This window comes from Globicephala melas, chromosome 3, assembly GCF_963455315.2.
Source record: "Globicephala melas chromosome 3, mGloMel1.2, whole genome shotgun sequence".
Taxonomy (NCBI): Eukaryota; Metazoa; Chordata; class Mammalia; order Artiodactyla; family Delphinidae; genus Globicephala; species Globicephala melas.
The window spans coordinates 5,291,024-5,304,803 of record NC_083316.1 but is presented as its reverse complement, the minus strand read 5'-3'; the positions used below and the strand labels follow the sequence as shown (position 1 = coordinate 5,304,803).

General features: G+C 51.5%; 1 protein-coding gene across 2 annotated transcripts in view; it reads right to left on the bottom strand.

Moving 5' to 3' along the window:
• The window catches only part of TENT4A (terminal nucleotidyltransferase 4A), a 44,943-nt gene that overhangs the window by 17,189 nt on the left and 13,974 nt on the right, over positions 1 to 13,780 (bottom strand). For both annotated transcript variants that reach the window (XM_030856613.2, XM_060295645.1), the window contains exons 2-3: positions 1,495 to 1,618; positions 496 to 542 (exon numbers count right to left, since the gene is read on the bottom strand). In XM_030856613.2, the coding sequence (XP_030712473.2) occupies positions 496 to 542; positions 1,495 to 1,618 (171 nt within the window). The remainder of the gene's footprint in view (positions 1 to 495; positions 543 to 1,494; positions 1,619 to 13,780) is intronic.

Genomic DNA, 13,780 nt, shown 5'->3' with positions numbered 1-13,780 from the left:
TGCACATAAAACTAAGATACTGAAGCGTCCTTGACGAGGGTACACTGGAGAACGGCTTTAGAATGAAAACTTCTTTGACGTTTTTCTATCCAATAAAAATCCTTACAAAATACTGTTCAAGTAGAAGTTTGCTTGAATCTTCATTAAAACATAAGATGAACTTTTCAAAAACAAATCCAAAAGTCTCAGACCGTCTTCTACCGCGCTTGCTCCCACGGCTCTCACTTCCCCCCACTCCTAGGAGCCAGCGCTCTGCATCCCACCACATTAAGTGCAAGAGGAAGAATGCAAAGCAGTCAGTTACCATAACGGTCATTAAATTTTTATTTCCTGCAATCTCCCCTCCGTGCTCCACCGTCTCTTCCTTTCGCTCGCGTCTCTAGCCTTAGCTTTGAATGCAAGGAACCTACTTTAGCCTTAACACGCGTGCAGACACCCACCCGGCTATGCAGACCCAACCCTGGTCCTCCGCGCGGTGGTGCAGCTGGGCCTCACCTGGTGGGAAGATAGAGGCCCGTGCTGAAGCTGCCAAATATCTGCACCTGCAACAGAGAGGGAGCGTCTCAGACGCGGCCACGCGGACGGCCCTGCCCCGCCCCTTCTCACGCAGCAACGCTGCGAGGGCCCAGCGGTCTCTCGGTCTGTAAGGTAAACGCCAGCCCCGGAAAGGAATCTTCAACAACTCAGCACTAACGGGCGTAACAATTCCTGGCCTCTCCCACAGCCCACAAAGCCAGGGCCTGCTGAGAGCCCCGCAGCTCAAGCCCGTGGAAGGCACAGGGCAGTCTCGGTCTGTAAGGTAAACGCCAGCCCCGGAAAGGAATCTTCAACAACTCAGCACTAACGGGCGTAACAATTCCTGGCCTCTCCCACAGCCCACAAAGCCAGGGCCTGCTGAGAGCCCCGCAGCTCAAGCCCGTGGAAGGCACAGGGCAGGGCTCTGTCCCAGGGCACCGAAGTGCAAAGCCGGAAGTGCCCTGTGTCACTGTGCCCTGGAGGGGAAGCCCGGGGCCGGCCAGAGGGCCGTCTCCCGCTGGCCCCGCACTCCAAGTGCCCACGGACCGCATCTCAACGTACACGCGTTCGCTCTCTGGAAAAGTAGTGTGTAGTTTCACAAAATGAAACACACACTAGGATGCGTGACACAGGGAAGAGGTAAAACTTCTCATCTTAAGGTAAACTTAAACCAGGAAGAATAACCACACTGTTCCAAAAAGGAATTCCCTCGGGCCGATGGTCCTCACACTTGAAGGTGTCAGAACCACCAAAGTTCGGCAGAGATCCCACCTGGGCAGGCCCAGGGTTTCTGACTGGGCAGGGGCAGGGCGCGTGCATCTCTAACCAGCTCCTCGGTAAGGGCGGCCACCCATCTCAGGACCCCCTGGAACCTGGAAGCATGGCCTCGGCCACGTCTGCACTGATCCACAGACACAGGCGGCCACAGGGTGCTGACATGAACTTGTAGCGACACAGAAGTGCAAAGGGTATACCCACATCAGCCGTCGGCCAAAGATCTTTAACCACAGTTTCGATCCTTTTCACCACCTCTCTTCTCATGGCTGCTTCTTCAGGACAAGGGGACATGAAGTTATAAAAGTCAATTATTTCCTCATGAAGTCTAGTGGACAAAAGAGAAACAAACTAGAGTTACAATTAAGCTTAACCACACTTCTCATTCTGCTGTTAGAGCAGCATGACACTAAAATATATTTCTGCCCACTTAAAATCCAGTTTCTTGTTCCCTCTGAAAGTATATAATGAAATGAACACTCTGTGGTGGATGAAATTCCACGGTACGGTTTAGCACCACAGAGTAACACGAGCAAATTTTGTTGATATAAATATCAAAACTTTCAATTGGCATTTAAAGGCTTATTCAAAAGAAACATTTCAGGGACTTTACATGAACGAACTGGGAGAACTCCATCCGTGAAAGATGGAGGGTGATCCCAACTGAGGCAGCGCAGGGAAACCCAGTGGGTTTCTCACCCTGTCCGGGCTGTGCTCTGCACCCGTGGGCACCCTCACTAAAGGTTCTGAGACAGGCCAGGCCAGGAAGACGTGTGTCCTCGGGAGCCTGGCGGCCCCAACTCTCGACAGCCAGGTCTGCCTGGCCCACCAGCGGACAACACCCTAGACCCCGCACCCAGGGCCCACGACCACATCTCTCAGGCAGAGAGCCCCACTCAACTCAGCACTGGAGCAGCCCCCTCATGATTCCCGCAAGGAGGCCAGCACCAAGGTGTGCAGGGACACGAGTCAGTTCGGCCCTCTCTCCCTCTCGGTCTTTCCTAACAAAGGTCTAAACAGCAATGGTTTCAGGAGAAAGGAGCGGGCTCCAGAAGCTGCCTCACACCCCTGCCCCAAAACTCACGTCTCCGCCAGTCCCCGGAGGTGGCGACGGGGAGTTAAGTCTCAGCTGAGGATCTGGGCCGCAGACCCAGGAAGGAAGCACAGGCCGCCCTCGGTTACTTTCAGGGATTTAAAGACGGGCAAGCAAATAACGCGATCCTAGGAATTACGTCAAGTCAAAGCTAGCTGCTTCCGTTCTAAGTTTGATTATCAGCACGGAAAAGAGAAGACAAAATGAAATTTGTTCAATAATACTATCATGTTAGTTAGCTCAACAGCTAGCAAGACAGTCCACCCGACAGCAGACAACACTTAACAGGACCTTCCAGCGCCAAACGACAAAGGTAAGGACAGGATGTCTAACATCTCACCTGCCCTCGGCTCTTGTTTGAGGCCAACCTCACTCTCTCACCTTCAGGACTGCCACCCCCACTACTCACTTGAAGTGACCATCCTGACACTCAGTTTAAAAGCTACTCGAAGCCGCTGACAGCACACATGGGACACACACAGGAAATAAACGCCCGACACGCTTGTTCACGGTGCATCTGCAAGGTCAGTGAGGCCATCACTGATTGGAGCCCTGACGTTATCACGTTTAATTTTTTAAAAAAAATCACGCAAAACTTCACCCCAAGCATGCTGCTGATTCAGCCGTGAGTCCCGTTTTTAGTAAGCCCAAAAAGGTAGAAAGTCATGCAACATTAAAATGCAGTAATTTTTCCAAAATATCTACCAACTCCACGATTTACCAGGTCGAGCTTCTAACATCTCAACAACTACCCAGTGCCGACTACATCCTAAGCCTTTAACTGCATCTCTTCCAGCAGCTCAGCAGGCACGTCACGTCCGCGGCGTGGCCGATGGTTCCCAGCGCTCGGCAACGTCGTCAGCAGGACCAGATGTGTCACGTTAGTGACCACACCGGGGACCTCCCCCTGTTAACAAGTGACAGTAACACTGTCACCGGGCAGCTGTCAGGAGACAGCACAGGGCTCCTCGGGGCAACAGCATGTGCCACTGGACCAGCCGTCACCTCGCTGAGAAGTCAGTCCATCAAAGCACTAAGAGCACACGCTCTCCTGCAGCTCAGCGCTGCTCTGCTAACACCAGGAGTACAGAAGCATAGAGACGTTAGATAAGGATATGGGCCTAGAGCACCTAAGCAACTGGCCCAGAGACACGGAAGAAGGACAGCAAACCTGGTGTGGCAAAACCCTATCCACACCCCACAAATGTAACACATTAAACCATCTAGGAAACAGGCCATTCCAGTTTGCCAAAATGTCACTGCCAGTCTGCGCCTGCAGGGTGGAGAGAACTGTCACATGTGAAAGAGCAACATGAAAAGTCGCCCGTCAGCTGCCCAGGAGGCACGGACACGGCCCAGTGTGACAGTGTCAGTCTCGTCAGATGTCTGTTGACCTGCCTGTCACAGAGAAGGGCGCCCCTTCTCTGTGACAGGCAAGCACGCCTCCCCTCCTGATTCAGGAGAGATGAGTAACGAGGCCGCGGCGTGCCCACATCCCAGAGCGGAGTGCCAGCAGAGCACACGCCTCCTGATTTCAGAGTTGGGTTCCACCAATAAGATACACTAATGAAACGCCTACCTGAAATTTGTATTAAACTGCATCTAAAAATTAGCAACGGCTGTAACAAATATTAGGAAGAGTATTTTTGCTTTGCCTTCTGGGAATGGAAGGGATCCTGCTGGCGGCCTGGCTGGACAGGGTGGCTCTGGCCCAGCCCCTGCAGGCTCTTACTCGAGGCAAGCAGGGACCGGGAGGCACTGCGCGACCGCTGGGGCCACCTGAGGACCGCGTGGCTCTGGAGGGTGATGCACCACTGGTGCAGCAGAAAGACACGAGAAGGTCTAACGACCATCATGAGGCCCGGGCAGATCCAAAGAGCCCTGCTGCTGCCTCCTCCGGCTCAGGCTCTTGGTGGAAGGAACGCAGAGAGGAGAGAGGAAGCACAGAGGGCTGGGAAGGGTGGGGCAGGCAGTGCAGTTGTGGGTTGGGGCAGCCCAACAGAGCCTGCAGGCGGGAGAAGCAGCGCCCTGCCCTCCAGCCGGTGTGGTGACCCGCCCCGGGCTCTGTCCAGGGAAGGTGACCTCCAGGGCCCTGATCTCAGCGCCGAACATCGCTTGCTTACGGTGAGCATTCAACCAGTATGTGTGGGATGAATCAAGTTTTGATAAAATGCATATTTTGCTTATGACTTTGTCACTTAAGATCTACCTTCCCTGTACAATGTCATCAAAAATCAACACCCAAGAAACAGTTTACCCCTGTACCGGATAACTTGCTTTGTTAGCAGAAATTACTTAAATGGCCAACTGTCCTTTTAAAAAAAATGTAAACGGTGATAAATAAAACAGCTGGGATTATTTATTCAGTACCACATTACAAGTAGTTTCCTCACTTTAAGAAACGACCCATGATGGTTAGGACAACACACTTTCACAGTAAGTGCCAGCGGCCGCGTGTGCGGCCATCGCCTCCGGCACTGAACATACACACGGCTTGGTTCTCCAAAGTGCTTTGCTGAATTATGTCTGTGAAAAGTTTTGATCTTTTCTACTTGAAAACGAGGACAGTTACTCTTCTCACATATCAGAACCTCAGAGGAAGCTCACAGATGACAAGACGTCTACATAAAACCACACCCAAGTCTCCTCCATGGCTCACAATTTAGTCACCGCATCTCCTAGAGCTCACGTCACTCCACTAGCTTTCAGCCTCCAAATCTTCCAAGGAAATTTCTATGCTGTGACCACCATGGAAAAATTCCTCCATCATGGGTCAGAGAGGTAGTATCTCAAAACCAGCAGGAACAACGATCGCCTGGAGGGCCCAGGCCACTTAAGAGGCCAGGGAGCACCTGCCAGGCCCCAGCAGAAGGCCCTGGGGAGACCTTCTCGGAGGGTTTCCTAAGGGGAGAGCTCCCACAGCCCTTTCCCCTTCCCCTTCCCTAGTCCCAGCGTGCTGGCCTGTGGCCGGCCTCCAGAACCGTGATCCCCGCAAGGCTGAGAAATGCAGCAGAGGGAGAAGGTCGGCTGGTCCCCTGGGATCAGGGCACCATCACTCTGTTACTTTCACTCTTTGTAGCCAAGCCTAATCCTGACACAGCAGCGGAAAACCAATGAAGTTAGCTTCCTGCCTTGTTCTACATTTGAAAACATAACACAGACGCAGAGTTAAATTACTAAATGAAAACATCAGATAGAAGTCAGGGGAAAAAAGCAAGGGAAATCATCAGCTACCTCGAACTTGAAGGAGGCCTTTCCAGACTCCAACACAAAAATGACAATCGCAACGCAAAGACTGAGAGAGTCAAATAATTACCAAGAAATTCTAACAAAAGACATGCGGAGTGTAAACAAATTAAAAAGCGAACGTCAAGTGCACATGTCAGAAGCAGGAAGGACTTGTTCAGAAAGACCAGGCCTCTCTCGGGCTGGACCTCACGCTCTGGGATCAGCTGACAACGTATCTCAAGAGGAAGGCATCCCTCGCTGAGCCCGAAACCCCACGCCTGGACACCTGGGCTCCAGACCCCCACACACACGCTCGCGGCAGGGCTGTGGGTCAGGACGGGCGCCGTCCGCCCACCAAGAAGAGCAAGGGGAGGCTCTGTGACAGACAGGTGACAGACATGCCCCGCATGCACGTAACCCAGGAGAAGGTCTAAGAGGCCACGTGCCAAGGCGGCCAGGCCTCCTCCTGCAGGTGACGGATGAGCTGGTGAGAATGGCCACCTCCTACTCCACACGCGGGCGCTGCTGGAATTCTGGGTTTTTACAAGAATGTACTCATCATATGCATAAATTTAAAAGTGAAGTGGAGAAAAGATGATACATTTTAGAGGGAAAACAACTGCCCGAGAGGATATTCATTACACCAGTGATTATATTTAACATTTGGAAACAACAAAACATTAAATACAACACAAAAAAGTCAACTATATTTCTAGATGACAAGATTACTTGTAATTTTTAAATTCTTTTTGCTTGTATTCATCTCCTAATTTTAACAGTGAATATTGATCGCTTAATTTAAAGAAAAGAACATCAAGTTGGTCAGGCTTCTAAGCCCTGACGCCACTCTTCCCATCCCGCCCCTAAACACCAGCGAGGTTTCCAAGCCCCTCAGTGTACCTGGTGCCGACACCTCTGCCAGGCCCTAAAATCCATGCGGAGTGGGGAGGCACAGGCTGCGGACAGGACTCCTGTGACAACACAACGTTCTGCAAGCGGCTACCGGGCACCTGAGGCGTGGCTGCTACGCCTGAGGGCCTCAGGTTGTAGCTTCACTTAATTCAGTCCCAACAGCACGTGGGGCTCGTGGCTGCAGTCCTGGCCGCCGCTCCCTCGTCTCCACCCCGGTGGCCGAGCAACGCTACGCTCAACACAGGCAGAGCAGGCGGCCCCAGGACCGCACGTGGTCTCTGCAACCCTCACTCCTTCCATCCCGTGAGACGCCACCGTCCAGGAATGAGGGGCGGCTTCCCCAGGGGGCACAGGCCTCGCCTGGGGGCCTGGGGAGAGTGCACCCTGCCCACACACCTTCCAATGGGAGACAAGGGATAAAAACACACCCTGGTCCTGGGGCTCTCAAAGGTTCTCTAAGTAAACGTTTTAGAATCTTAGGGCTAAATGTGGACAAATAAGAGCCATGTCTGTCAAAAGCAAGCATTATAGTTCTTGATATAATTTAAACACATACTCACTGCTCCATTTACGAAACTAGGATTTAAGAGCCCGACAAGATGTTTGTAACAATGGTGCCTGATTAGAGCATCTTCCAAAGTAACTGATGTAATTGTGGAATTGAGCAAGGCTATTCTTTCATCATCACGAAAATGTACTCTTTTTTCCTTAACATTTCAACATGTCTAAAATTGGGATACATCTTTCAATCAATGGCTGAGCATCAAATCAATGCAAAACTAAATATTTTTCTTTCTTCATGGTACATTTCATAACAGTGCATCTCTTTAGGTTGGCTGATCTGCAGGAAGTTGTCTAGATGAAGTTTATATGGGGCTGGCCACAAAGTTCGCTCGGTTAATGAATATGTTGTTCAATAAAGTTCTTGGTGAAAATGAAAAAGGCGTCTCTTACTTAATACCGAATGAACTTTTTGGCCAACCCAATATTTCTGCCCTGTAAGAAAAAGACAACTTCGAATGGGTTGGGTTTTTGCAAGTAATAGCACCTCAAATCCAAAGAAATATGGGAATCAGAAGCTGACCACAAGGCATCTTGTGGGGAGATGGCAGCAAGAGCAACAGAGAGGACCCACTGGCATGTGAGGCCCGTGCGGCCACTTTGCAGCCACGAGGCCGAGAGCGAACTCTGGAAACCTCCGCACAACGCAGCCCTCATCCTAGGCTGAGGACCCGAGTACCCGCACCACCGTGGGCCCTAAAGGGATAAGGCCGGCAAGGAGCGGCGCTCTGGATGGCTTTGTGTGGTGGTGGCTTGAGCCTCTCAAGTGGTCTCATCAGGTGGGGCACGGTGGGAAAGGTCTGCTGTCTGTGTGCAAAAGGAACCCTGCGGGCAGCGGAGGCAGGAAAGCGCCGCGCGCCTGATGCCTTGTCTCCGAGCAGTGGATTCTGAGACACTCTAGCCTTGGCTACTGGCCCATACAGACCACACGCAACTCTGAGAGTCAATCTGGAAGAATCTCAAACTGATACAACGCAGTGGAGCAAACCCTGAACTGATTCACTTCCTGGCTATTTTAAGAAAGATGAAAATGGTGAGACCAGAGTTTTCAGTGCATTTTAGTTTTCATCATGAAACTACTGGAAAACAAACTTCTGAACATTATTACCAAGCATGCTTTTAATCTAGATACTAGAAAATAAAGTTCACTGAAAATGAAAAAAGACATTTCTCATTTACAATCGCTCTCTTGTAAGAGGCCAAACCCATTCAAAAGGTAATGACTGACTTTTCAATTTTTAGTACATGTCCCAAATTAATTTTTGCTTTTGGTCCCAACTTATCAAGATCAGCAATGTTTCCGTATCTGTCTCAGCAGCTGGTATATGGTTGCTGTGAACATTTATGAAATCCAACTCAATGAGCTTTTTTAAAGAGCAAAACATGGATTGTTAAGTTAGAGAACCAAACTATCTACTTTCATAGCTAATAAAGCTATTCATGAAAAGAGATGACCCATTTCAGGAGGATGATATTCGATTTCAGAAGCTAGGCTGGCAGGGTTGCAGGGTCCCCGACTCTGTCTAAATCTGAACGGAAGCCAGGGAAGGCTGGCTGGTTCTGCAGGGGGCACCCACTGCCGGCTTTTCCCTGCCTCCTGGCCTGGGAGCCTCGGTGTCCAGCCCCAGGCACAGCTGCTCCCTCTCCCATTCCCAGCCCAGCGCCACCTGCAGGTTGTTCCACGGGGACGTCTCTGTACGCAAACAAGGAGGACAGGCAGACGCACTACAGCAGGAAAGAGACACGATGACACAAGGGACCAGAAGCGAGGACAGTGAAGTACATTTAAAATAAAACAGTGTGGACAGAAAAGGGGCAAAGCTAACAAGCCAAGCAGTTACTGACGCGGGTCTGCAAGGGGGAAGCACAGAGGGTGGCCTGTTCCCCTAGATCTGAAATCCACACAGCTTTTTCTAAGGAAAGCCATGGTCAGAGGTCAGATTTCATTCACTGCTTTAAAGAACAGAAGAGCCAGATGAATGAACGCAACCTCCTCCGACGTGGTTACGAGACGTGTCAGCACCCAGTCCTGGAGGTAAGAGCTGTGCTCTCAAGTATTAACTCATCCAACTCTCCCAGCCCACCGTCCCCAGGGCCCCGCCCTACTGCTGCCCTGAGTCACGCCTCCCCTCCACACCCTCCAGGAACCTGCTCAACTCCAAGTGCTTGTGGAAAACCAGGCTTTTTGATTACAATGTAAAATGCCACAGAAAACACTAGAAACTCACTTCAACTGTTAATTTATTCTCTCCCTCTCCCACTCCTTCCAAGTCTTCTTAAAACCCTCAAAAGCCTTGAAAAGCCAGCGGTTTCTCAGAAGCTGGAGCTCCCTCCCCTCAGCTCCACAGTGCTCACTGTCTGCATTTTTGCCAAAAGCAACGGCTTGGGGAAAGTATTTGGAGTTATAACTACTGGAGTTTTACGGTAGATTTTCAAGCCCACATGGATGCATTTACACTAAGACAGCGGAGTCCGAGCGCCCCGGGGGCCCAGGCGGCCCGAGTTAGCAGCTGCCTCTCCACCAGCTGCAAAGAAGGGCTCTGCCGGGCAGCGACCAGTGAGACCTGCAGCGAGTGACTGAATCACTTCTATTTTGGGGATGGACGATCCTTTTTTTTTTTTTTTTGCGGTACGCGGGCCTCTCACTGTTGTGGCCTCTCCCGTTGCAGAGCACAGGCTCCGGACATGCAGGCTCAGCGGCCATGGCTCACGGGCCCAGCCGCTCCGCGGCATGTGGGATCTTCCTGGACCGGGGCACGAACCCGCGTACCCTGCATCGGCAGGCAGACTCTCAACCACTGCGCCACCAGGGAAGCCCAGATGATCCTTTTTAAAACTCCCATTTCCTGACACAGTTAATGAGCTAATTATAAATCATTTTATTTATTTTTAATTATGTTACAGGCCAATTAATGTCTGTACCACTACTTAGAAAGTCTTGAATCAGACCTTCAAAGGTTGTTTATAATCTAAGTTCAAAAGTGTGAGGAAGCTGACTGAAACTGCAAAGCAGAAAGCCTGTGTGTTTCCAGAGCGTTCCTTCCAGCGCCCCCATCAGCCTGCCCGCGGGGTCTGCACCTCAGCCTCTCTCCGCTCCTGCAGCGCCCTCCTGTGCACAGCTCCTTCTCTAGAGGGACAGAGCCTCTAAAGAGCCTCTAAAATGTTAACGGGAGAGGGAGGCCCTCAGAGAAGCTGCTGCACAGGGAGGGGCCCGAGAGCTGAGTGACAGACAAGAGGCGGCAGCGGGAGCCGGGCTGGGGGCGCTACTGCACCCGGCCCAGGCCACGGCCAGCCCAGGAAAGAAAGGGCTCAGACCCACAAAAGAGCCGGGAGCTGGAGCAACCTAGAGGGAAGCACCCCACTCATGCGGTACGTCCTCAACCCATCATGGGCAAGAACGACCAGTGGGCCTCAGCCCCCCAACACTGGTGTCCTACGGAACCCACAGTGCACTCCAGGACCCCCAATCTGGAGGAGCTCATGGCCGGGAGGGCCGCTGGGACACAGGGGTGCCAAGAAGGCACTTGGCTGGGCCCCGTGCACTGCTTCAGGCCACCGGCCACGCAGCCTCGCCGGACAGCCACAGCACAGACCCCTGCAGGCCACGGTGCTCGGAGGGAACCGCCAAGTCTGAAAGCAGGATGGCCCGGCCTTGCTCGCTAGCTCAAGTAGCTGGATCATTTTTGAGATGAAAACAGCTATATCCTCTGTCCTAATTTCCAGAGATGCTTACCCTCGTGAAGGTGAGCTGGATAATCTTTTGGGAAGCAGTATGTGTGAGAGCCTGAAAAGATGACTTCCCTGAGATACTACACAATACCACCCGTACCACCAGCATGTTCGTTAGTCTCCCAAATAGTCCTTGAGGCAAGTATTATTCAATATTTTCTCCATTTTACAGATTTTAAGATTTTACAGATTTTAAGAAAACTATTCATTAGACAGATGGTAAATGGCCCAAGATTCCACGACCAGGACTCAAACCCAGAGCTGTGCAGCTCTCGATCTTGACGTTCAGCCACAGGGCTGTGAAGCCACACTCAGGAAGTGGCCCAACATACAGAAGCATGCAGACACATGCACTACGGGCTGTCTACAAAAAGTGAAAAGCTGTAAACATCTCTCCCTAGTTATTTAGGAAATAATATACATCAATTCCATCTTTAAAAATTGTTTAAAAGAGTTTTTTTTTTGCGGGCCTCTCACTGTTGCGGCCTCTCCCACTGCGGTGCACAGGCTCCGGACGCACAGGCTCAGCGGCCATGGCTCACGGGCCCAGCCGCTCCGCGGCATGTGGGACCCTCCCGGACCGGGGCACGAACCCGCACCCCCTGCCTCGGCAGGCGGACTCTCAACCACTGCGCCAGCAGGGAAGCCCTAAAAGAGCTGTTTAAGACAGGAGGAATCACTTATCTAGAGTTAGATTTAAACAAACAAACAAAAATGACACATTTAGGGCTTCCCTGGTGGCGCAGTGGTTGAGAGTCCGCCTGCCGAGGCAGGGGACGCGGGTTCGTGCCCCGGTCCGGGAGGGTCCCACATGCCGCGGAGCGGCTGGGCCCGTGAGCCATGGCCGCTGAGCCTGCGCGTCCGGAGCCTGTGCTCTGCAATGGGAGAGGCCGCAACAGTGAGAGGCCCGTGTACCATAAAAAAAAAAAAAAAAATGACACATTTAAAGTAGCATTGAAAATAAGAGAGACATATGCTTTGTTAAGAACAGAAAAGTGTTAACAACAGGAAAATTACGGGTAGTTTCCTTTCTGTATTTTCCAAGTTTCTTCAGTAAGTACTTTATTGCTTTTATAATCATAGCCAAGAAAAAGTGTCATCACGTCAGCTTTACTGACACTGACTTTACTCCAAAGATCAAAGGGCAGACATCACTGTGCTTAAGTCTTCTTTGAGACTGGCTGTCTTTGGCCTTTACATTAAGGCCAAACCCGCGTGGGCTTTCCCTTTGGCTCGGCCCATGCCCAGCACCCTGGGGGCCCAGGAACTACTCGTGTGACTCTGCTCAGCTCCAAGGTGCAGCAAGGCTAAAGGCCCCTTCACCCCTAAAGTTCTGGTTCTAGTACCACCCCAATTCACTGGTTTAGCATACACGCCCCCCTCAAAAGACAGGGCTCCTGAAAAAGCTAGCCTACAATCCCAGAAAAACCTCTGCAGATGTAGATGACTGAACCCAGAGACCTGTGAGGAAGGGGGTGTTCTCTCAAGTACCCCAACCCTCTCTGGCCACACCACACCAGGGACAGCTAACGGGCTTCCCCACTGTCCCAGCGCCCATTGACGGCACTGCTGTCAGACAGCTGTGTTGAGTAGGATTCTGAGGCTATATTCAGACTTAGAAACTTAAAATTCATTGGTGGTACTATCCTACCAGTATTCCTATTATGATGATAAGTAACTGACACGTACCACCTGCCTGCTCTGTCCAGTCAGCGTACGACACGCTTCACGAGGATGATCCTGAGAACCACCACCACCTCCCGTCTTACAGATGCTCAGAGGCTGGACAACCAGCCTGAGCCTCACGTCTGGTGTGAGACTTCCTGGCACAAACCTCTACAGTGTGTCTGTGCTCACGCTGCTCAGAGTGCGCCCCGGAGCTCCACACCCCATCGACTGCCCCTCCCAACTGCCTCCTGCAGACTTCTGGGGCCTCAGCTCCACTTCCACGGCGCTAGCTGCTCCCTCCCTGGCCCTGACCCCTCGGTGGTGATGCTAGATGATGCTAGACGGTGATGCCAGGTGATGCGAGACGTGCGCAGCCTCTCCCCAAGACACTGTCCTGGTGGGATAAGTCATCCCAATGACCCTCAGGACAGGAGAGCCCATGTGTGTAACGCACCTGACGGAGGGCATGCCAATCACCTTCCACGTCACCAAGAGGGGCAAAGCACTCGTTAAGCCTGTGTCCAGTCCCGTGCGGCCTGCAGATGTGACCAGAGTGGGCGCTCGTCATCACCAGGTGCCAGTGCGCATGGCCACACGAAAGCCAGGTCTCCCCACACACCCGAGTGTCAGCATATCTGAGCGTCTGCTATAATTAAAGCTACTTAACGTCCCTGTATCCAATATTTGCATATATATCAAAGCTTGATCTACAGTATTAGAAAAATAAAAACATAACTTTTAATTATCAAATGTTTACTTTTCACTCAATCAGCAGGAATGTCTCCATCCAGTGTAAAGGAGGCCGTAAATCATTTGTACCAATTCTGCTCAGCATGAACTAGGCGTGTCTACCTCTTCAAGTCTCAGGAGACAGGCCAGGCTCCAGGGTTCTGGCTCAAGATGGCAGGAAGAGCACACATCAACCTCCCAAGACCCCACCATGATGACCAGAAAAAAATGTTAAGAAAAAGGACAACACAACAGCGCTGGAAAACTAGCAAAAATAGAAAGGCAGGGAGGAAGGGAGGGCAAAGCAAAGAACTTAACGGATCCAAAGGTTTAAGTCAATATTGAAGTACAGAAAGCAGACGCAAGTCATCACTGCACAGTCATTTACCGCCAACCCACGATGGACCAGGTGGTGCTCTGACACAGGCTATAGAGTGAGCAAGACAGAATCAGTAAGTCCCCCATGCTTGCTGAGCTGGGTTAGAGGCACGGAGAAGGGAGCAAAGTAAATAACCAAGATCAACCCCAAGTATAAGCACACTACGCCGAGATTCCAAATGGTGGCCACGG